At 44.2% G+C, this 24,192-nt stretch overlaps 1 protein-coding gene across 1 annotated transcript in view; it reads right to left on the bottom strand.

The window, feature by feature from the left end:
* Positions 1 to 24,192, bottom strand: part of tomm7 (translocase of outer mitochondrial membrane 7 homolog (yeast)) — a 36,868-nt gene that overhangs the window by 8,608 nt on the left and 4,068 nt on the right. The window contains exon 2 of the mRNA XM_068003615.1: positions 12,724 to 12,772. Within this exon, the coding sequence (XP_067859716.1) occupies positions 12,724 to 12,772 (49 nt within the window). The remainder of the gene's footprint in view (positions 1 to 12,723; positions 12,773 to 24,192) is intronic.

The raw sequence follows: 24,192 nt of genomic DNA, 5'->3' as shown, positions 1-24,192 counted from the left end.
TTGTGTCATCAGCAAACTTGGAAATATTACATTTGGTTCCCTCATCCAAATCATTGATATATATTGTGAATAACTGGGGCCCAACCACTGATCCCTGCGGTACCCCACTAGTCATTGCCCGCCACCCCGAAAAAGACCCATTTATTCCTACTCTTTTAACCAATTTTCAATCCATGCCAGTATATTCCCCCCAATCCCATGTGCTTTAATTTTGCACACTAACCTCTTATGTGGGACTTTATCAAAGACCTTCTGAAAATCCAACTAAACCACATCCACTGGTTCTCCCTTATCTATTCTACCTGTTACATGCTCAAAAAACTCCAGTAGGTTTGTCAAACACGATTTCCCTTACATAAATCCATGTTGACTTTGTCTAATCCCGTTGATATTTTCTTAGTGCCCTGTTATCACGTCCTTTATAATGGACTCTGGAATTTCCCCTACTACTGATGTTAGGCTAACCAGTCTGTAGTTCCCTGTTTTCTCTCTCCCTCCTTTTTTAAATAGTGGGGTTACATTTGCCACCCTCCAATCTGCAGGAACTGTTCCATAATCTATAGAATTTTGGAAGATGACAACTAATGCACCCACTATTTCCATGGCTACCTCTTTTAGTACTCTTGGATGAGATTATCAGGTCCTGGGGATTTATCGGCTTTCAGTCCCATTAATTTCTCCAGCACTTTTTTTTTACCAATACTAATTTCCTTTAATTCCTCCTTCTCACTAGTCCCTTGGTTCCCTAGCATTTCTGGGAAGTTATTTGTGTCCTCTTCCGTGAAGACAGAACCAAAGTATTTGTTTAATTGCTCTGCCATTTCTCTATTCCCCATTATAAATTCGCCCATTTCTGAATGTAAGAGACCTACATTTGTCTTCACTAATCTTTTTCTTTTTACATACTTGTAGAAGCTTTTACAGTCCACTTTTATGTTCCTTGCAAGTTTACTCTCATACTCTATTTCTCCCCTCATAATCAATCTCTTGGTCCTTTTTTGCTGAATTCTAAACTGCTCCCAATCCTCAGGCTTGATACTTTTTCTGGCAACTTTATATGACTCTTCTTTGGATCTATCCTTAATTTCTTTTGTTAGCCATGGTTGGGTCACATTTCCCTTTTCTGTTTTTGTGCCAGAAAGGGATGTATAATTGTTGCAATTCATGCATTCGTTCCTTAAATGTTAGCCATTGCCTATCCACCGTCATGCCTTTTAATGACGCTTCCCAATCTATCATAGCCAACTCACTACTCATACCCTTGTAGTTTCCTTTGTTTAGATTTGGGACCCTAGTTTCGGATTGGACTACTTCACTTTCCATCTTAATGAAGAATTCTATCATGTTATGATCACTCTTCCCTTAAGGACCCCGCACAACAAGATTGTTAATTAACCCCTTCTCATTGCACAATAATCAATCTAGGATAGCCTGTTCCCTAGTTGGCTCCTCCAGGACTGGTCTAAAAAAACCATCTCGTACACACTCCAGGAATTCATCCTCCACAGTATTATTGCTAATTTGGTTTGTCCAGTCTATATGCAGATTAAAGTCACCCATGATTACTGTAGTACCCTTGTAACATGCATCTCTAATTTCATGTTTGATCCCATCCCCTACATTACCACTACTGTTTGGAGGCCTATAGCCAACTCCCACCAATGTTTTCTGCCACTTTGGTGCTTCTTAACTCCAGCCAGACTGATTCTACATCTTGATTTTCTGAGCCAATATCCTTTCTCACTATTGCTCTGATTTCATCCTTTACTAACAACGCCACCCCACCTCCTTTACCTTTTTGCCTGTACTTCCTAAATATCGAATACCCTTAGATATTCAGCTCCCCGCCTTGGTCACCATGCAGCCATGTCTCTGTAATTGCTATTATATATTATCCATTTACATCTATTTGCGCTGTTAATGCATCTACCTTATTACGAATGCTCTGTACATTCAGATATAGTGCCTTTAGATTCTCTTTTTAACATTTTTAGATACCATAACATTTTTTTGTACGATGGCCCTATTTGTCTTATTACCATTTTTTCTTACCCAGACCCTTTTTGTTGTCTTCTGTTTGTGCGCTGTGTTCCTTCCTGACACAATCTGGTTATCCTTATCCCAATCACTTTCTTGCACTACTTCTTTGTCTTTTCTCTTTAGCGTTCTAGATTTCTCTCCACCAGGACCCTACCCCCTTATTTAGTTTAAAGCCCTATCGACCTCCCTCGTTATTCGATTCGCGAGAACTCTAGTCCCAGCATGGTTCAGGTGTAGTCCGTCCCAACGGAACAGTTCTCTCTTTCGCCAGTACTGGTGCCAGTGCCCCACAAATTGAAACCCCTGTCTCCCACACCAATCTTTGGGCCAGAGACACGGGGGGGGGGGGGGGGGGGGGGGGTAGAAGAAGGGCAGGGCCAGAGGGGCAGAGAGAAAAATAGGCACGGGGTAAAAGAGAGAGAGGGAGAGAAAGAAAAATAGGCATGGGGAGAAAGGGAGAGAGAGAGAAAGAGTGAGGAAAAGAGGCATGGGGGGAGAGAGAGAGATAAAGAGGCATGGGGGGAAGAGAGAGAGATAAAGAGGCATGGGGGGAAGAGAGAGAGATAAAGAGGCATGGGGGGAAGAGAGAGAGATAAAGAGGCATGGGGGGAAGAGAGAGAGATAAAGAGGCATGGGGGGAAGAGAGAGAGATAAAGAGGCATGAGGGGAAGAGAGAGAGATAAAGAGGCATGGGGGGAGAGAGAGAGATAAAGAGGCATGGGGGGAGAGAGAGAGATAAAGAGGCATGGGGGGAGAGAGAGAGATAAAGAGGCATGGGGGGAGAGAGACAGAGAGAGGCAGACAGACACAGACAGACAGAGAGAGAGAGAGGCAGGCAGACAGAGAGAGAGGGAGGCAGGCAGACAGAGAGAGAGGGAGGCAGGCAGACAGAGAGAGAGGGAGGCAGACAGAGAGAGAGGGAGGCAGACAGAGAGAGAGGGAGGCAGACAGACAGACACAGAGAGAGGGAGGCAGGCAGACAGACACAGAGAGAGGGAGGCAGGCAGACAGACACAGAGAGAGGGAGGCAGGCAGACAGACACAGAGAGAGGGAGGCAGGCAGACAGACACAGAGAGAGGGAGGCAGGCAGACAGACACAGAGAGAGGGAGGCAGGCAGACAGAGAGAGAGGGAGGCAGGCAGACAGAGAGAGAGGGAGGCAGGCAGACACAGAGAGAGGGAGGCAGGCAGACACAGAGAGAGGGAGGCAGGCAGACACAGAGAGAGGGAGGCAGGCAGACACAGAGAGAGGGAGGCAGGCAGACACAGAGAGAGGGAGGCAGGCAGACACAGAGAGAGGGAGGCAGGCAGACACAGAGAGAGGGAGGCAGGCAGACACAGAGAGAGGGAGGCAGGCAGACACAGAGAGAGGGAGGCAGGCAGACACAGAGAGAGGGAGGCAGGCAGACACAGAGAGAGGGAGGCAGGCAGACACAGAGAGAGGGAGGCAGGCAGACACAGAGAGAGGGAGGCAGGCAGACACAGAGAGAGGGAGGCAGGCAGACACAGAGAGAGGGAGGCAGGCAGACAGAGAGAGAGGGAGGCAGGCAGACAGAGAGAGAGGGAGGCAGGCAGACAGAGAGAGAGGGAGGCAGGCAGACACAGAGAGAGGGAGGCAGGCAGACACAGAGAGAGGGAGGCAGGCAGACACAGAGAGAGGGAGGCAGGCAGACAGAGAGAGAGGGAGGCAGGCAGACACAGAGAGAGGGAGGCAGGCAGACACAGAGAGAGGGAGGCAGGCAGACACAGAGAGAGGGAGGCAGGCAGACACAGAGAGAGGGAGGCAGGCAGACACAGAGAGAGGGAGGCAGGCAGACACAGAGAGAGGGAGGCAGGCAGACACAGAGAGAGGGAGGCAGGCAGACACAGAGAGAGAGGCAGGCAGACACAGAGAGAGAGAGGCAGGCAGACACAGAGAGAGAGAGGCAGGCAGACACAGAGAGAGAGAGGCAGGCAGACACAGAGAGAGAGAGGCAGGCAGACACAGAGAGAGAGAGGCAGGCAGACACAGAGAGAGAGAGGCAGGCAGACACAGAGAGAGAGAGGCAGGCAGACACAGAGAGAGAGAGGCAGGCAGACACAGAGAGAGAGAGGCAGGCAGACACAGAGAGAGAGAGGCAGGCAGACACAGAGAGAGAGAGGCAGGCAGACACAGAGAGAGAGAGGCAGGCAGACACAGAGAGAGAGAGGCAGGCAGACACAGAGAGAGAGAGGCAGGCAGACACAGAGAGAGAGAGGCAGGCAGACAGAGAGAGAGAGAGGCAGGCAGACACAGAGAGAGAGAGGCAGGCAGACACAGAGAGAGAGAGGCAGGCACACACAGAGAGAGAGAGGCAGGCACACACAGAGAGAGAGAGGCAGGCACACAGAGAGAGAGAGAGGCAGGCACACACAGAGAGAGAGAGGCAGGCACACACAGAGAGAGAGAGGCAGGCACACACAGAGAGAGAGAGGCAGGCACACACAGAGAGAGAGAGGCAGGCAGACACAGAGAGAGAGAGGCAGGCAGACACAGAGAGAGAGAGGCAGGCAGACACAGAGAGAGAGAGGCAGGCAGACACAGAGAGAGAGAGGCAGGCAGACAGAGAGAGAGAGAGGCAGGCAGACAGAGAGAGAGAGAGGCAGGCAGACACAGAGAGAGAGAGGCAGGCAGACACAGAGAGAGAGAGGCAGGCAGACAGAGAGAGAGAGAGGCAGGCAGACACAGAGAGAGAGAGGCAGGCAGACACAGAGAGAGAGAGGCAGGCAGACACAGAGAGAGAGAGGCAGGCAGACACAGAGAGAGAGAGGCAGGCAGACACAGAGAGAGAGAGGCAGGCAGACACAGAGAGAGAGAGGCAGGCAGACACAGAGAGAGAGAGGCAGGCAGACACAGAGAGAGAGAGGCAGGCAGACACAGAGAGAGAGAGGCAGGCAGACACAGAGAGAGAGAGGCAGGCAGACACAGAGAGAGAGAGGCAGGCAGACACAGAGAGAGAGAGGCAGGCAGACACAGAGAGAGAGAGGCAGGCAGACACAGAGAGAGAGAGGCAGGCAGACACAGAGAGAGAGAGGCAGGCAGACACAGAGAGAGAGAGGCAGGCAGACACAGAGAGAGAGAGGCAGGCAGACACAGAGAGAGAGAGGCAGGCAGACACAGAGAGAGAGAGGCAGGCAGACACAGAGAGAGAGAGGCAGGCAGACACAGAGAGAGAGAGGCAGGCAGACACAGAGAGAGAGAGGCAGGCAGACACAGAGAGAGAGAGGCAGGCAGACACAGAGAGAGAGAGGCAGGCAGACACAGAGAGAGAGAGGCAGGCAGACACAGAGAGAGGGAGGCAGGCAGACACAGAGAGAGAGAGGCAGGCAGACACAGAGAGAGAGAGGCAGGCAGACACAGAGAGAGAGAGGCAGGCAGACACAGAGAGAGAGAGGCAGGCAGACACAGAGAGAGAGAGGCAGGCAGACACAGAGAGAGAGAGGCAGGCAGACACAGAGAGAGAGGCAGGCAGACACAGAGAGAGAGAGGCAGGCAGACACAGAGAGAGAGAGGCAGGCAGACACAGAGAGAGAGAGGCAGGCAGGCAGAGAGAGAGAGAGGCAGGCAGGCAGAGAGAGAGAGAGAGACAGGCAGACAGAGAGAGAGAGACAGGCAGACAGAGAGAGAGAGAGAGAGGCAGGCAGACAGAGAGAGAGAGAGAGGCAGACAGAGAGAGAGAGAGGGAGAGAGAGAGGCAGGCAGACAGAGAGAGAGAGAGAGAGAGAGAGAGAGAAAGAGAGAGAGAGAGGGAGGCAGGAAAAGGGAGAGAGAGAGAGAGAGAGAGGCAGGAAAAGAGAGAGAGAGAGAGAGGCAGGAAGAGAAAGAGAGAGAGGCAGGAAGAGAAAGAGAGAGAGAGAGGCAGGAAGAGAAAGAGAGAGAGAGGCAGGAAGAGAAAGAGAGAGAGAGGCAGGAAGAGAAAGAGAGAGAGAGGCAGGAAGAGAAAGAGAGAGAGAGGCAGGAAGAGAAAGAGAGAGAGAGAGAGGCGCAGGAAGAGAAAGAGAGAGGCAGGAAAAGAGAGAGAGAGAGAGAGGCAGGAAAAGAGAGAGAGAGAGAGAGAGAGAGAGGCAGGAAAAGAGAGAGAGAGAGGCAGGAAAAGAGAGAGAGAGAGGCAGGAAAAGAGAGAGAGAGAGGCAGGAAAAGAGAGAGAGAGAGGCAGGAAAAGAGAGAGAGAGAGGCAGGAAAAGAGAGAGAGAGAGGCAGGAAAAGAGAGAGAGAGAGGCAGGAAAAGAGAGAGAGAGAGGCAGGAAAAGAGAGAGAGGCAGGAAAAGAGAGAGAGAGAGGCAGGAAAAGAGAGAGAGAGAGGCAGGAAAAGAGAGAGAGAGAGGCAGGAAAAGAGAGAGAGAGAGGCAGGAAAAGAGAGAGAGAGAGGCAGGAAAAGAGAGAGAGAGAGGCAGGAAAAGAGAGAGAGAGAGGCAGGAAAAGAGAGAGAGAGAGGCAGGAAAAGAGAGAGAGAGAGGCAGGAAAAGAGAGAGAGAGAGGCAGGAAAAGAGAGAGAGAGAGGCAGGAAAAGAGAGAGAGAGAGGCAGGAAAAGAGAGAGAGAGAGAGGCAGGAAAAGAGAGAGAGAGAGGCAGGAAAAGAGAGAGAGAGAGGCAGGAAAAGAGAGAGAGAGAGGCAGGAAAAGAGAGAGAGAGAGGCAGGAAAAGAGAGAGAGAGAGGCAGGAAAAGAGAGAGAGAGAGGCAGGAAAAGAGAGAGAGAGAGGCAGGAAAAGAGAGAGAGAGGCAGGAAAAGAGAGAGAGAGAGGCAGGAAAAGAGAGAGAGAGAGGCAGGAAAAGAGAGAGAGAGAGGCAGGAAAAGAGAGAGAGAGAGGCAGGAAAAGAGAGAGAGAGAGGCAGGAAAAGAGAGAGAGAGAGAGGCAGGAAAAGAGAGAGAGAGAGGCAGGAAAAGAGAGAGAGAGGCAGGAAAAGAGAGAGAGAGGCAGGAAAAGAGAGAGAGAGAGGCAGGAAAAGAGAGAGAGAGAGAGAGGCAGGAAAAGAGAGAGAGAGAGAGAGGCAGGAAAAGAGAGAGAGAGAGAGAGAGAGACACAGAAAGATTATTCGTAGACGTTCATAGTTGCATAGGTGAAGAAACATTAGCCCAGATTTTGCTGCAACAGGGCATCTCGTGGTGTTCCCCATTAGTTAGACTTTTCCCCTCATCTTTCAGCTCAAAAATTTTGTCCTGCTGGATGCTGCAAGTGCGAGCTGATAGTGGCATGTCGAGGGCAATACAGCATCAGGAATCTTGGTGAATGATGGGACCAACCATCTATCTCCATAACCAATGAGATTTAAGGATCGAGAAAGAAAGAGGAACGACGGAGAAGGAAATAGGGCGAATTACAGTCAAATCAAGTACAGAAAGAGAAGTAGAGGGAAAGATTGGATTAAGAAAGGAATAAAAGACAGAAAGGAAAAGAAAAAGAAAATTGAAAAATGTAAAATTTTATGTTTTAAAAATCTCTTAACAACAATTTACTAACTGTAGGAATGAGACTCCACAGTTTAAACTGTTCCCTTTCTGGGCCGGAGAGGTTGAGTGGCATTGCAGGAACATAAATCTCATTAAAAAAGTGCTTACGCTGTTAAATACCAGCCCCAACTTTCTGCGGCGAGTATAATTGGCAATTAATGCTAAAATGCAACAATTTCAAGAAACTCAGGGAGGTTGTTGGCGAGCTGCCGTTTTTGCAATGAACTTATGGCAATTCACAATTCACAAGATATTTCTTACCTTGCTACAAGTTACTGGACGATTTACACATTATTAACGCAAACACAATTAAACTCCCTGTTATTTTAGCAGTAAAATCTGGGCCAAGCTGCCTGCTGCTGCTTTTCCCACCTGTCTATATTTTGGCTAATCAGGAAACTGACATTTTTCCTACTTGTAACACATTTCTAGGTTTGCACAAGATATTTAATTAGACAGACAGGTAGGCAGTCAACACAAGAGTAGCTTCTGTAGCCGCTTAGAAGAAATATCCTGATATTTTTCTCCATGCATTAGTTGTTTGTAAACATACCAACAATGTTAAAATTATGCAGAGGGGAGAAAAATTGGCAAAAGTAAAAACTGGCAGTAATTTCTTTCAGAACTTGTTACCACAGTAACTGAGGCAATGCTTGCCACCTGCCCCTCCTCCAAACACTGACAAGGCCAAGATTGGGAATCCTCTGCAAGGAGAACTGCAGGCATAAAACTACATTTTACCACTCCAAAACAGAGTACATACAACTACAAAAATTATGCATCTTCACTGAAAATATAGGCATATTCCTATCCACATTTGTAAAATTTTATACATGCGGAGCAGGAGGCGATTTAGCCCGAGGGGGGAGCGGGAGCGGGAGGCGATAAAGCCCGAGCGGGGAGCGGGAGGCGATAAAGCCCGAGCGGGGAGCGGGAGGCGATAAAGCCCGAGCGGGGAGCGGGAGGCGATAAAGCCCGAGCGGGGAGCGGGAGGCGATAAAGCCCGAGCGGGGAGCGGGAGGCGATAAAGCCCGAGCGGGGAGCGGGAGGCGATAAAGCCCGAGCGGGGAGCGGGAGGCGATAAAGCCCGAGCGGGGAGCCGGAGACAGTTGGAGTCAACTCACCACAGGCAGAAATTGAAAGAGTTACGTCACAACACAGCAGTTAGGTGATTGGTTGGTGAGTATTACTGTTTTTTCACTCTGTTAGGGCAAGGGTTTAACTAAGAACTTAAATCAATAACTTTAACTAGATAAATTAATTAGTTGATAAAACTAAGAATAGCGAGAGATTAAAAACTCTATAAAGTATATAAATAAATGCTGGTTCGACAAGCGATGGCAGGGCAGGTGGTGTGTCATAACTGCAGATTGTAGGAGTTAGTGGGGAGCAACGTGATCCCCAGCAACCACATCTGCAGTGAGTGTCTGCAGCTCGAGGAGCTTCGGCTCAGAGTTGTTGAGCTGGAGTCCGAGCTGCAGGCATTGCTATGCATCCGGGAGGGGGAAGAGTTACCTGGACACTTTGATCCAGGAAGCAGTCACACCCCTTAGATTAGATAATAATTTAGATTCGTTCAGTGTTCAGGGACAGGAGGGTGTGACTGCAAGTCAGGCAAATATGGGGACCCAGGATCTAGTGATGGTGGAGTCTCAGCCCTTGACCTAGTCCAACAGATATGATGTACTCGCTACCTGTATGGATGAGAGCAAGGACTGCAGGGAGGATGGGCAAGCTGACCACAGCACTGTGGTACAGGAGGCCATTCAAGTTGGGGTGGGAGGGTAGTGAAAAGGAAAGTGGTAGTGGTAGGGGGATAGACACCCTGTTCTCTGAGCCGCGACCGAAAGTCCCAAAGGCTGTTTTGCCTGCCCGGTGCCAGGGTTAAGGATATCTCCTCGTGGCTGGAAAAGAACTTGGAGCATGACAGGGAGGATCCAGTTGTCATGGTCAACGTAGGAACTAAACGACATAGGTAGAACTAAGAATGAGGTTCTGCTGAGACAATTTGAGGAGCTAGGGACTAAATTAATAAGCAGAACCTCTGGATTACTATCTGAGCCATGTGCAAATTGGCATAGGGACCATGCGTGGCTCAGAATGGTGTGGGAGGAAGGGGTTTCAATTCATGGGGCACTGGCACCAGTACTGGGGAAAGAGGGAGCTGTTCCAACTGGACGGACTCCACTTAAACCGGGCTGGGACCAGTGTCTTGTAACTAGGGCTGTAGACAGGGCTTTAAACTAAAAAAAGGTGGGGGGAGGGGTCAGGTGAGGGGAAATTTAGAAATCTAATAAGAAAACTTAAGACAACAGAACAGTGTAGTGACTTGGGTAAAGATAAGCAGAGTGTAGCAGGAAGGGACAGAGTTTACCAATAATAGTGCAGGAAAAAAATGGTATAAAGTCAAAATTAAAGGGTCTTTATCTGAATGCATGGAGCATTCATAACAAGATAGATGAATTAATTGCACATATGGAGATAAATGGGTTTGACTTAATAGCCATTACAGAGACATTGTTGCAAAATGACCACGGTTGGGAACTAAATATTCCAGGGTACACGACCCCATTTAGAAATGGCAGGCAGAATAGAAAAAAGAGGGGGTTGTAGCCCTAATAATAAAGGATGACATAAGGACAGTGTGAGAAAGGATCTTGGCTCAGAAAATCAGGAAGTAGAATCAATATGGGCAGAAATTAGAAATAACAAGGGGCAGAAAACACTGGTGGGAGTAGTTCATGGGCCCCCTAATAGTAGCTATACCGTTGGACAGAGTATTAATCGTGAAATAATAGGAGTTTGTAACAAAGGAAATGCAGTCATCATGGGGGACTTTAATCTGCATATGAACTGGGCAAATCAAACTGGCAACAGTAGTTTGGAAGACGAGTTCATGGAATGTATTCGAGACGGTTTCCTAGAGCAATACGTCATGGAACCAACCAGGGAACAATCTATTTTTGATCTTGTATTATATAGAGATAGGATTAATTAGTAATCTCACAGTAAAAGAACCTCTGGGGAAGAGTGATCATAATATGATAACAATTTCACATTCAGTTTGGAAGTAACAAACTTAAGTCAGAAACTAGAGTCTTAAACTTAAATAAAGCCAATTACATAGGTATGAGGGGTGAGTTGTCAAAGGTAGATTGGGAAATTAGATTAAAGGGTTTGACAGTTGAAAAGCAATGGCAAACATTTAAAGAAATATTTCAATATTCTCAACAAATATACATTCCATTGAGAAATAAAAACTCCACGGGAAAAGTGATCCACCGTGGCTAACTGAAGAAGTTACAGAAAATATCAGATTGAAAGAAGAGGCCTATAATGTTGCCAAGAAGAGTAATAAGCCTGGGGATTGGGAGAGGTTTACAAACCAACAAAGGTCGACCAAAAAATTGATAAAAAGGGAGAAAATATATGAAAGCAAACTAGCAAGAAATATAAAAACAGATTGTAAGAGCTTCTACAAGTATGTAAAAAGGAAGAGAGTTGCAAAAGTAAACATTGGTCCCTTAGAGGCTGAGACAGGAGAAATTATAATGGGGAATCAGTAAATGTCAGATGCATTAAACAAATATTTTGTATCTGTCTTCATAGTAGAAACACAAAAAGCATAGCAGAAATAGTAGGGAACCAAGGGGTAAATGAGAGTGAGGAACTTAAAATACTTAATATCACCAGAGGAAAAGTACTGGACAAACTAATGGGACTAAAAGCTGACAAATCCCCTGAACCTGGTGGCCTACATCCAAGGATACTAAAGGAGGTGGCTGCAGAGATAGTGGATGTGTTGGTTATGATCTTCCAAGCTTCTCTAGATTCTGGAACGGTCCCAGTGGACTGGAAGGTAGCAAATGTTACCCCACTATTCAAGGGAGGGAGAGAGAAAACAGGGAACTACAGGTCACTTAGCCTGACATCGGTCGTCGGGAAAATGCTGGAATCCATTATTAAGGAAGTGGGAGCAGGGCACTTAGAAAATCATTATATGATTTGGCAGAGTCAACATGGTTTTATGAAAGGGTAATCGTGTTTGATAAATTTATTAGAGTTTTTTGAGGATGTAACCAGCAGGGTAGATAAAGGGGATAGAAGATTGGCTAAAGGACAGAAAACAGAAAGTAGGAATAAACGGGTCATTTTCAGGTTGGCAGTCTGTAACTAGTGGGGTGCCGCAAGGAACGGTGCTTGGGCCTCAACTATTTATAATCTACATTAATGACTTAGATGAAGGGACTGAGTGTAATGTATCCAAGTTTGCTGACGATACAAAGCTAGGTGGCAAAGCAAAGGGATATAGACAGATTAAGTGAGTGGGCAAGAAGGTGGCAGATGGAGTATAATGTGGGGAAATGTGAAGTTATTCACTTTGGTAGGAAGAATAGAAAAACAGAATATTGTTTAAATGGTGAGAAACTATTAAATGTTGGTGTCCAGAGAGACTCGAGTGTCCTCGTACAAGAAAAACAAGAAAGTTAGTATGCAGGTACAGCAGGCAATTAGGAAAGCAAATGGCATGTTGGCCTTTATTGCAAGGGGGTTGGAGTACAAGAGTAAGGAAGTCTTACTACAGTTGTGCAGGACTTTAGTGAGACCTCACCTGGAGAACTGCGTACAGTTTTGGTCTCTTTATCTAAGGAAGGATATACTTGCTTTGGAGGCAGTGCAATGAAGGTTCACTAGATTAAATCCTGGGATGAGAGGGTTGTCCTATGAAGAGAGGTTGAGTAGAATGGACCTATACTCTCTGGAGTTTAGAAGAATGAGAGGTGATCTCATTGAAATATATAAAATTATGAGGGGGCTTGACAGAGTAGATGCTGAGAGATTGTTTCCCATGGCTAGAGAGTCTAGAACTAGGGGGCATAGTCTCAGGATAAGAGGTCGGCCATTCAAGATTGAGATGAGAAGGAATTTCTTCACTCAGAGGGTTGTGAATCTTTGGAATTCTCTACCCAGAGGGCTGTGGATGCTGAGTTATTGAATATATTCAAGGCTGAGATAGATAGATTTTTGGACTCTAGGGGAATCAAGGGATATGGGGATCGGGCGGGAAAGTGGAGTTGAGGTCGAAGATCAGCCATGATCTGATTGAATGGCAGAACACTGTAGAGGGGCCGTACGGCCTACTCCTGCTCCTATTTCTTATGTTCTTATATTGCATATATCATACTAAGTGATTATTGCAATTTCAGTATTTACCTCAGAAGATTGGGTTCCGGCATGCCTGGGTCTCCACCTCTCCTAAAACCTGCAAGAAATAAAATAAATATTTACAACAAATTCAAATAACCAATATCGAGACCACCTGAAATATATTTAAAGTCTAAAAAGCACAGCCATAATTTAGACTTACTATATCCAAAGTATAGCAGAAACTTCACATTTCATCAGTCAAAGAAAATACCAGTGCAAAGCAGAGAGAAGCTAGGCACCATATTATATATACTGGCAAACAAAATCTCAGTAATCAACTGCAGGTTGGTTCTTGATAAACCAACTCAGACATGAAGCACAGTGAGAGTTAATGCCCAAAGTGGTAAAATCAGCTGATGCAAAAACAAGAAAACTGCCATATATACCTGAAACAGTATACATCGCTGTCATGGTTTCTGTCACACTAAACCCACTGATTAAATTTTTGCTTTGCAGGTACAGATGGTACAGTAGGTCAGCACACTGTCTCTTCATCCCATCTACCTACCTAATGCGTTGAAAGTCTCATCTCTAAGAGTCAGGTCTACATAAAATGAGTTTGACCAATCTTAATGGACACAATGCCTCAGCACAAAACTCCTCATGTTTCTGCAAAAAAATTCTCACTCAGAGGGGCCACAGTAAAGCAGGCAAGGAAAGTGAAAGAATTCAAGCTGGGATCGAAGTACATTGCTACTGCAGAATAGAGAATGCTTCACTGAGCACCTGACAATACTATAACTGACATTCCATGTCCAATGTGGAAAACTGTTCCATTTCCCAACACAATGCTACTCACCTTGAGCATACTATGTCATCAAAAAACACAAAAGGTTACTGCCTTGGAATCACTCAATTATTATTTTCCATAGATTTCACTTTTAGGATTTAAATTGCACAAGACAAATTAGTAGGAAATGTCTATGCATTAAAATTATTTGCACACAAGTGCTGCTAGCAGATACTATGCAGGAACACAGGACATAAATTTATCTCGGAAAAACGGGAGGGTTGGGGGCAGGCAGTAAAAAAATTTTAAATCTAAAACCCGCCCTCAACCCGTCCATTTCTGGTTTTAACAGGAGGCGGGTTGGTCACTAAAAACTTTCAAGGAGTCTATGGGCCTCCATTTTAACAGATTTTTTGTTTTTAACCCCTCGGGGCTGGGATTCCTGGTCCTTCTACTTCTCACCACGTGAGAGGAGGCAAGGCGGCCCAAAACTGCAGGTAAATGCCTTTTTAGCACAGCTTGTGGGCCCAGGTGAGCAGGAGTGCTTCCCCCAGGCCCAACAAGCCTACCTGCAGCAACCACCCCCACGATCTCTGACCCCCCCCCCATCACGATCTACGACCCCCGATGACCCGTACAGATGACCCCCAGCCCCTCCCCAAGACTTACCTGCTCGCATCCTCTTCCTTCCTCTTCTCTCGTCTGACTGAGACCAGTTTGTCAATCAGGCTGGCCTGTCAGGTGGGAAACCGACAAGAATTCCCCTCCCGCTGGCTTCCCGGCTCAGGAAATACAAAATTTCTTCTGCCGATGTGCAAAGAGCTGCAACTGCAATTAAGTCCTATTAGCTGTAATTTTTGTTAAATCTTTTGCAGCTTAGTTATGTATCCATGAACAGTTGGAAAAGATCATTGAGTTTCCTGATTGCTTTGTAAGAATACCCAGCCTCTGACCTGTTCTTGTAGCTGGTCTAGTTAAGTTTCTGGTCAATGGTGACCCCCAGGATGTTGATGGTGGGGGATTCGGCGATGGTAATGCCGTTGAATGTCAAGGAGAGGTGGTTAGACTCTCTCTTGTTGGAGATGGTCATTGCCTGGCACTTGATTAGCACAGATGTTACTTGCCACTTATCAGCCCAAGCCTGGATGTTGTCCAGGTCTTGCTGCATGCAGGCACAGACTGCTTCATTATCTGAGGGGTTGCGAATGGAACTGAACACTGTATGCCTCTATTTATAAAACTCAAAAGTTTTATCATATACTTTTTAAAGTTTCAGTTTGGTTGTATGTTTTAGTTTAGTCAGGTTGAAGAGCATAAGAAGAGGGAACACTGAGAGCACTCTGCTTGATATTGAGATGCAACAACACAGGATACTCTTCTCCCTTCAACCAATCCCTATACAAGCAAGAAAGTGATCAGGACATCATGTGGATGTGACTTTCTTTCAGGTGTAAATGAGTTAGATGGACAAAGAATATTGGGGGGAGGGGGAAGGGGGCAGGGTCAGTTATTGGTATTAAAACTCTAGGATAAGGCCATTATAGAGCATTTCCTTAACAACATGCTGAGTGAACTTCAGCTAGCTCCCATTACGTACTTCAGCATGTACATAGGTCAGCTTCAGTTACTGTAGTGATATTAGTCTTGGCCAGAATAAGATCTAAAGGACCAGCATTCACAAACATGGCATGTCCACTGTCTAATACAAGAGGATTCTGGTAGCATACTGAACATTTGACATTCAAATCACAATATCCCACATTAAAATTTTGCTACACATGTAAAATAGATATCCTTATTTAAATGCCTACCATGAAATTCTACATCAATCTCTTAACTCTGAAGAAAACCCTGTAATCCTTTGTTTGGCTTTTACAGATTACAATTAGAAATTGATTATTGGCACAGACCTAAACCAATTTGACATTACTTGTGTGATTCAACAGTATAACTGTGATTGAAACAACAGCATGGTGTGAATGTGCAACTTTTACAGCATGAAAGCAATGGGGCACAATAAAATATTGCAAATAAATTAGCAATATGATAATGTATAGAAAGTAACCACTCACTTTAAACTTGTTCTTTGCCATGGAAAATTAATATGATTCATTTCTTCTACATCATATGTACTATAAAAATGCAAGAAAGGAAATTCCACAAACCCACTTCAAATAAAATCCTATAGAAACCTAAACTGTCACATCATCCAAAAAGAATGCAAGCACCAACATTGATTATAGTCTTTACTTTTTAATCATCTTCCTTCACCAGCCACCGCCCCCCCCCCCCCCCCAAACAAATTTATTGTTTTCTTACTCAAAATCCCACAGCAAAACCAGATCACAATTTGATTCATGAGGAGCTCAGCCTTTCCAATTGCAAAAAAAATCCAAAAAGCATCAATCCATCTGCCACTCGTTTTTGTCTAGTCAGTGATTAAGCTCAGCCTCCAACTAGATAATACAACCAATGTTTTAATTCGTTATTCATTTACAGGAAATACTAATGAATCTACAATTCTCTCCATGGTGCGTGACTAAAAATAACTGCAAAGTCAGAAACTTGCCAAATCATTTTCAATAACTACACTATAAGAGAAAGCTCTGCACTCAGAAGTCTAACGAGGACTACCTCATTCAGCATTAGGCTGCATAATCAACTCTATGTTTTCAACTCCCACAGGATTTAATAGTGCAATTATAAATAAAATAATTCCATTCTTTAATTCTCATAAATAATTTAACAAATCAAAATGCATCTTTGGCCAGTGTGCAAGAATAAAATGCTCAAATTTACGTGAGCGTAAAGCAAGATGCTAATTGAGAAGACATACAGGGCGTGAAGGACCAAATTATTTGAGTGTTTTTATTCTGCAGCTACCAGTCTGAAGTCGGCAATTATAGCATCAGTTTCAGCCGGGCAGTTTCTTGATTACACTGCCCAACTCAATCAAATTTTCACAGCTAGCAGATAGCTCTGCACACATCTGCATATACACATATGCAGAGCTCCCTTCTCAGTCATTCGTTTTCAAATGTTTTGAGAGAGCAGACAGGAGGGTTCAGTGAAGGCCTCCAGAAACAGGTGAGGGAGGAAACAAATATGTATGCTTCATCTCCAGCTTCACAAAACTCAATTGAGTCTTAAAGAAATTTGCGGTTTACCTCATACTATGGATTCAAAACTTAAGTTAAAGTGGAATAAAAAACTTCCAACGTCCTGATTCACTTATACATTTACTTACTAGCATCAAGCTGGCAATTATAACACCCTGTAATAAAGAAGCTAGCATTTACTTACAAGGTCCTCCCCACCAGCTTATTATTCCAAAGCAGATCCAAAATTAGTTTTTAGTACTTAATGGGAAGTGACAGACACATACATGTTTTGTTTCACGCCATTCATTTAGAAGATAGCAACAACTGCATTTATATAGCACCTTTAACGTAGTAAAACATCCCCCAAGGCACTTCACATGAGCATAATCAGGCAAAAATTGACACCAAGCCAAAGGAGGAGACATTAGGACAGGTGACCAAAAGCTTGGTCAAAGAGGTTAAGGAGCGTCTTAAAGGAGGAGAGTGAGGTGGAGGGGCGTTGGGAGAGAATTCCCGAGAATTCCATCTTTGGCCTTTAACGCAATGGTGACTCTGAGTCTCCATTTTTGTGTGTTGGTCTGTAGTAGCCTGTGAACAGATATGTGTCATTGTGCTTTGGGAATAGGGGGAGTGTTATCTGTGGTCACTTTCTTGGGTAAATTCCATTACCCATCATTGAATCAAACTTCATTAAGTCACAGGGGAAATTCTATACAAAACAGGCTTTCCTTAGAAACAGGAACAAAACTGAATTGAGAGTTCTCCATAAATCCATTTGATGTATTATTTAAAAGGAGCTATATGAGACAGGGTCCACTTAGCAGCCAGTCAGGAAGACTTCTGGCCAAACTGAAGGATGATAAAATAGGTAGGAGATGGTAATTCCAAGAAAGATTTAATAGTGACAGTTTTAGGTAGGAACAGAGGTTGCGGTTCCTTGCATCTCCATGAAGTGCCTTGGAACAATTTTTCCATGTTAAAGGTGCTTTTTAAAATGCAAGCTGTTGCAGCAACCTAACGACATGCAAGGTACAACATGATTACTGGAGTTTCAAATTTGCTCATTCCTTGGATGAAAACTACCACCAGCAAGAGTCTTCGATGTTAGCAACCTGAAATTGCAAAGAAGTAATCCCTCAAACTCTAAATACATAAATTTAGCAGATAGGTGTACTCTGTGTGACATGAATTCCCAAGGGTCTCAGAGATTAGTATTAAAAACTACTGCAATAGTTAAAGACATGAATGAGAGCTCAAAGAATGTGTTTTAATAGTTTTCTAACAAGGGGCAGCTCCCTGGGCTTTCCTTTGTACAGTAAGGTTACAATATGAGAGAAAGAAATTCCTTATACAATCTGGAACAAGGTATCTATGAAGACAAAGCCTTGAAGGCATGAGACATGATTTTGGTTAGTTACCTCAGAATCCTAGGTCCTGAAGTGTGGAGAAGCCAGTAATTAAGATGAGGGTATACATCGGGCTTCTCGCCCAGTACCAATGCTGCTCAACATCAAACAATTAAGTTTAGCATTAATATTCTGTACCGATGCAGTTACATTAAGACAAAAACTTGCATTTATAAAGCGTCTTTAATGTAGTAAGACGTCCCAAGGCGCTTCACAGAAGCGTTATTAGACAAAATATGACACCAAGCCACATAAGGAGGTATTAGGACAGGCGACCAAAAGCTTGGTCAAAAAGGTAGGTTTTAAGGAGCGTCTCAAAGGAGGAGAGAGAGGTAGAGAGGTGGAGGTTTAAGGAGGGAATTCCAGTGCTTAGGGCCTAGACAGCTGAAGGCACGGCCACCAATTGTGGGGCGAAGAAAATCACGGTGCACAAAAGGCCAGAACTGGAGGAACAAAAGTTCTCAGAAGGTTGTAGGGCTGGAGGAGGTTACGGAGATAGAGAGGGGTGAGGCCATGGAGGGATTTGAAAACAAGGATGAGAATTTTAAATCTGAGCGTTGCTGGACCGGGGGCCAATGTAGGTCAGCGAGCACAGGGGTGATGGGAGAACGGGACTTGGTGTGAGTTAGGATGCGGGCAGCAGAGTTTTGGATGAGCACAAGTTTACGGTGGGTGGAAGATGGGAGGCCGGCCAGGAGAGCATTGTAGTCGTCAGGTCTGGAGGTAACAAAGGCATGGATGAGGGTTTCAGCAGCAGATGGGTGGAGGCAGGGGCAGAGCCTGGCGATATTAAAGAGGTGGATGACAAGCAATTCTTTAATGTCAAAAAGGTTTTGGATTTTCTGCATTGGCCTTAAAGGACCAACCAACCAATGATTGATCCATCCAAACACGACAGCCTAAGTTATTAGCAATCAACCACCCAAAACTTCACTGGCTGTCTTAGACAGCTTATCACCTGAATGCCAGTCTCAGTATGAAGATAGAGGAGAAAGAGTTGTCAGAACAAATCAGAAAGTTTCATTTACTTCTGAACCTTTCCAATAGTATATAACAAGAGCTATCCATAATGTGACAAGCAGATTCCCAATCCCCTTATCAAGATGCCATCCTCAAATTTATGTCCTCTGCCAGTACTCATTTCCCAATTCCAGATTTTGTTTAGAAGTAAATATAGGCTTTACACAAATCAGCCGATCAAGCTCTCTATCAGTTCATGTTGGCACTTCTATAACAGCCCCATTCCAGGCATAGATGCCTTGGCAGCAACTTGAAGACAGACTATATTAGCATACCTGGTACAATCCAAGTTTAGGAAATTCCAAGCGCAAGATAAAATCCTGGTCCCTCCAGAAAGTTTAAACATTTCAATACCCGCTGACATAAAAACTTAATATCAGGATTCCTGTAAGCGAAAATTGCAACTTAGCAGCCTTCCGCCATAAACTGAATTCAGTTTTCAGAGTGTAGACAGTAGGAATGGGCATTATCATACCCTATTACATCTGGTTGCACATTCCTGCCCTGCCTACTGTTTTACAAGTGAAGATATTAGAAATTCTTCCAATAAACAGGCTTTCTTCAAGGAGCTTGTAGAAGCACACAGGGGATCTAGAACAGATTCACAAGCTGCACAGAACACTCCCTCAAATTTTGAGCTGATGGCTATGCTTATAGTATTGACTCTAGAGCTTCAACTGCTGGTCGTCGAGGTAAAACCAGACAACAGTAACCACTTTGTCCTATTTACATAATATAGCATTGATTACTGCAGAGTAATCACATTTTCCCCAAATGCATAAGCATTTTGAGACCTGAAAATAAATAACTTGCATTTTTACAACCTCAGGACATCCCAAAGCACTTTACAGCCAATGAATGTAGTCACTGTTGTAGTGCAGGAAAACGCGTCAGTCAATTTGCACACAGCAAGATCCCATATAAAAAAATGAGATAATGACCAGATAATCTGTTTTAGTGATGTTGGTTAAGAGGTAAACATTGACCAGAACACCATGAAGAACTCCCCTGCTCTCCTTTGAATAGTTCAATGGGATCTTTTACAACCACCTCAGGGAGTAGACGGGGGCCTCGGTTTAATATCTCATCTGAAAGGCGGCACCTCCGACAGCGCAGCACTCCCTCAGTACTGTACTGAAGTATCTGCCTAGATTATGTGCTCAAAATCTCTGGTGTGGGACTTGAACCCACACCTTTCTGACTCAAAGGCAGCAGTGCTACCTACTACTGAGCCAATGCTGACACCTACATCAGGTTTTGTAGCCAAGAAACAGTGAATCAAGAGGGTGGTGACCACAAAAATTTTCCAAATCTGTCAATTAAACAGGAGCAAAACAGGTAACAAAGATAAGCAATAAATATAAGTTTGAAAATTCTGTAAATACACAGCAAGTGCACCAGCATCTGTAAAAAGAAACAGATTAATATTGAGTACAGACCCTACATCACATCACCAAACATTAACCTATCTTTTCTCTTTGCAGATGCTGATGACCCTGCTATATATTTCTAGTATTTTCTGTTTTTGTCTTTGATTTCCATTGTTTCAGTTTTTCTCTTTTTAATAATGAGCATGAGTAATGGAAGGACAAAAATTGATTTTAAAACTTACAATATCCTGCCATATATGTCATTATTAAGAGACTCCAACCCTTTTCTCCCCAAAACCCCTTTTTAAAGCTTTTTTTGGATGTGTGTACTGTATAAAATCTGTGCCTGACCTCTATCCCATCCCATTGACTTGGATATTTATTTGACCTCTTCCTACCATCACACTGAGATTTCTGCAGAGAGCACAAAAGATGCTTCTTTCTAAATACACCGATTGGAGGGTAGCAAATGTTGTGCCTTTGTTTAAGAAGGGCGGCAGGGAAAAGCCTGGGAACTACAGACCAGTGAGCCTGACATCTGTAGTGGGTAAGTTGTTAGAGGGTATTCTGAGGGACAGGATCTACAGGCATTTGGAGAGGCAGGGACTAATTAGGAACAGTCAGCATGGTTTTGTGAGAGGAAAATCATGTCTCACGAATTTGATTGAGTTTTTTGAAGGGGTAACCAAGAAGATAGATGAGGGCTGTGCAGTAGACGTGGTCTACATGGACTTCAGCAAAGCATTTGACAAGGTACCGCATGGTAGGTTGTTACATAAGGTTAAATCTCATGGGATCCAAGGTGAGGTAGCCAATTGGATACAAAATTGGCTTGACGACAGAAGACAGAGGGTGGTTGTCGAGGGTTGTTTTTCAAACTGGATGCCTGTGTCCAGCGGTGTGCCTCAGGGATCGGTGCTGGGTCCGCTGTTATTTGTTATTTATATTAATGATTTGGATGAGAATTTAGGAGGCATCGTTAGTAAGTTTGCAGATGACACCAAGATTGGTGGCATTGTGGACAGTGAAGAAGGTTATCTAGGATTGCAACGGGATCTTGATAAATTGGGCCAGTGGGCCGATGAATGGCAGATGGAGTTTAATTTAGATAAATGTGAGGTGATGCATTTTGGTAGATCGAATCGGGCCAGGACCTACTCCGTTAATGGTAGGGCGTTGGGGAGAGTTATAGAACAAAGAGATCTAGGAGTACAGATTCATAGCTCCTTGAAAGTGGAGTCACAGGTGGATAGGGTGGTGAAGAAGGCATTCAGCATGCTTGGTTTCATTGGTCAGAACATTGAATGCAGGAGTTGGGATGTCTTGTTGAAGTTGTACAGGGCATTGGTGAGGCCACACTTGGAGTACTGTGTACAGTTCTGGTCACCCTATTATAGAAAGGATATTATTAAACTAGAAAGAGTGCAGAAAAGATTTACTAGGATGCTACCGGGACTTGATGGTTTGACTTACAGGGAGAGGTTAGACAGACTGGGACTTTTTTCCCTGGAGAGTAGGAGGTTAAGGGGTGATCTTATAGAAGTCTATAAAATAATGAGGGGCATAGATAAGGTCGATAGTCAAAATCTTTTCCCAAAGGTAGGGGAGTCTATAACGAGGGGGCACAGATTTAAGGTGAGAGGGGAGAGAGACAAAAGGATCCAGAGGGGCAATTTTTTCACTCAAAGGGTGGTGAGTGTCTGGAACGAGCTGCCAGAGGCAGTAGTAGAGGCGGGTACAATTTTGTCTTTTAAAAAGCATTTGGACAGTTACATGGGGAAGATGGGTATCGAGGGATATGGGCCAAGTGCAGGCAATTGGGACTAGCTTAGTGGTATAAACTGGGCGACATGGACATGTTGGGCCGAAGGGCCTGTTTCCATGTTGTAACTTCTATGATTCTATGAATATAAAGTGGATGTAGTGGATGGTTTAGTATATTTTCAGTTTTCAACCTCAACACCAGACAGGAGAACTGTATATAAGTTGGGTGTTTGGAACGGGAAGAGTTAGAAAGAAACCAAAACAAACAAGCAAGCTTATTGTGCTGAAATCAAAGCTTCTCCTGGCCAATCACAGAGTAGCAAAAGTAAAGCGGTCTGTGGCACAGAATGAGTGCACTCTCTCTAACTGCCGAACATGACAAAAGAGAAAATAAGCAGAAAAAGCAAAGAACCACCACTCCATGCCAACAAGAATCCCAAGCTATGTCTGTTAAATAGAAACAAATAAGTTTTTAAAAAATCAACTCTATCCACATTGATAAATATAGATGAGGTCATTCAGCCTACCTATCTCACCTTTCCATAGAAATTTACAGTCCCCCTTCCACATCATCCAATTGCTTCTTGAATGACTCCAGACTTTATGCCTTCATTAAGCTATCCAGAAGATTATTCCAGGTATGATTCCTCATGAAGCGCTTCTTGCCATTAATCCCTAAAGCACTTCACTTATTACAGCTCCCCACTCCAACATCACTCCCGTAAACTAGTACTCGCTGCTTCCTTCCGCTCAGCCAATTCCTTTTCCATCTTCAAATTTTACCTATGAATAGCTTTCCTGTGGAGCTTTATTGGAAGATTTTAGATGTCTAAGCACTTTACATCATACAGCGTTCCAACACAACTTGGGATGTCACTTCCTGAAAAAGTCAAGAAAGTTGGTTAAGCAGAATCTCCCTTTTCTGAAATTGCATTGGCTGAAATTTACTATGTTATTTTTATACAGGTAATCAACAAACTTGTCTCTGATGATTAATTACATTGTTCTACCAGTTACTGGTTGTTAGCCAGATTTGTTGTGTTCCCTTTTTTGAAAATGGGTACCACATTGTCTTTTTTCCAATTCAGTAAGACCTCTCTGAATTCAATAACTCATGATGAGGATTAGCACATTGTATATTTTGTCTCTAATCTCACTTGGAATTCTCAGATGTATACCATTTGCAACTGGAGATTTATGGCGATTTCTTTATTCATTCACTTAAGCACAAACTTCTCGGACCTACTCAGAAAGGGCACAAAACATTTTTTACTCCACACCATTGAAAATATGAGTAATTTATAAAGTTAGAATTCAGTACTTGATGGGAGAGGGTGTTCAACATAATGGGCAGTCTAACTTCCTTTGTACAGTGGTGGCTAAAATGCAGTACAATAGGAGGACAGCTGTACCTTATCTGACCACTGATGCCCTGCATAATCCACAGATGAAAGCCATTCCATTGAAATGGGAATAACAGCCCATCATTTAGCAAAAAGTTGAATTTTTGCTAATTGACCATTTTTTTCCAAAAGCCACTGCACGCACAACTTCTGGCCTAGTACCAAGGGGTTTGCCAAATGAAACTCCAAAACTTGACTTTTTAAAAAAAAATAAAAATAGATCATGGCTCAATGCCATAAAAGGAACTTCAAAATCATCCTCAGTCCAAGAGTTGATGTAGTACCATGCAAGGGTTATCAATAGTATTTTTTCTTTCCTATTTATAGCCTCTCTTCACTCATCACATTTATGCGCTGTATTAATGTGGTAAATGTCTCAGGGACTTTCAAAAGACTGATTAGGAACACATGCATTTTTTTCCTGCTTATCAAGGTGAGGAACATTAGTGCTGGGGAATGGGACACTTCCAATTCAGGCACCCAGTATCAGCATCAGGTACTCACAGGTCATAGCATAGCCAGATGCAGAATAGAGCTCCCTTTACTTTGGCTGAAGCAAACGGCATCAGAATAACACTCCTATTGCCCCTGTTTGATAGAGTACTGTGTTCAGTTTTGGGCACTGAACCTCAGGAAATATATATTGGCCTTGGAAAGGGTACAGTGTAGATACACCAGAAT

Source organism: Heptranchias perlo, chromosome 2 (genome assembly GCF_035084215.1).
Source record: "Heptranchias perlo isolate sHepPer1 chromosome 2, sHepPer1.hap1, whole genome shotgun sequence".
In the NCBI taxonomy this organism is placed as follows: domain Eukaryota; kingdom Metazoa; phylum Chordata; class Chondrichthyes; order Hexanchiformes; family Hexanchidae; genus Heptranchias; species Heptranchias perlo.
The sequence above is the reverse complement of the archived record's forward strand: the minus strand, read 5'-3'. Positions and strand labels throughout refer to the sequence as shown.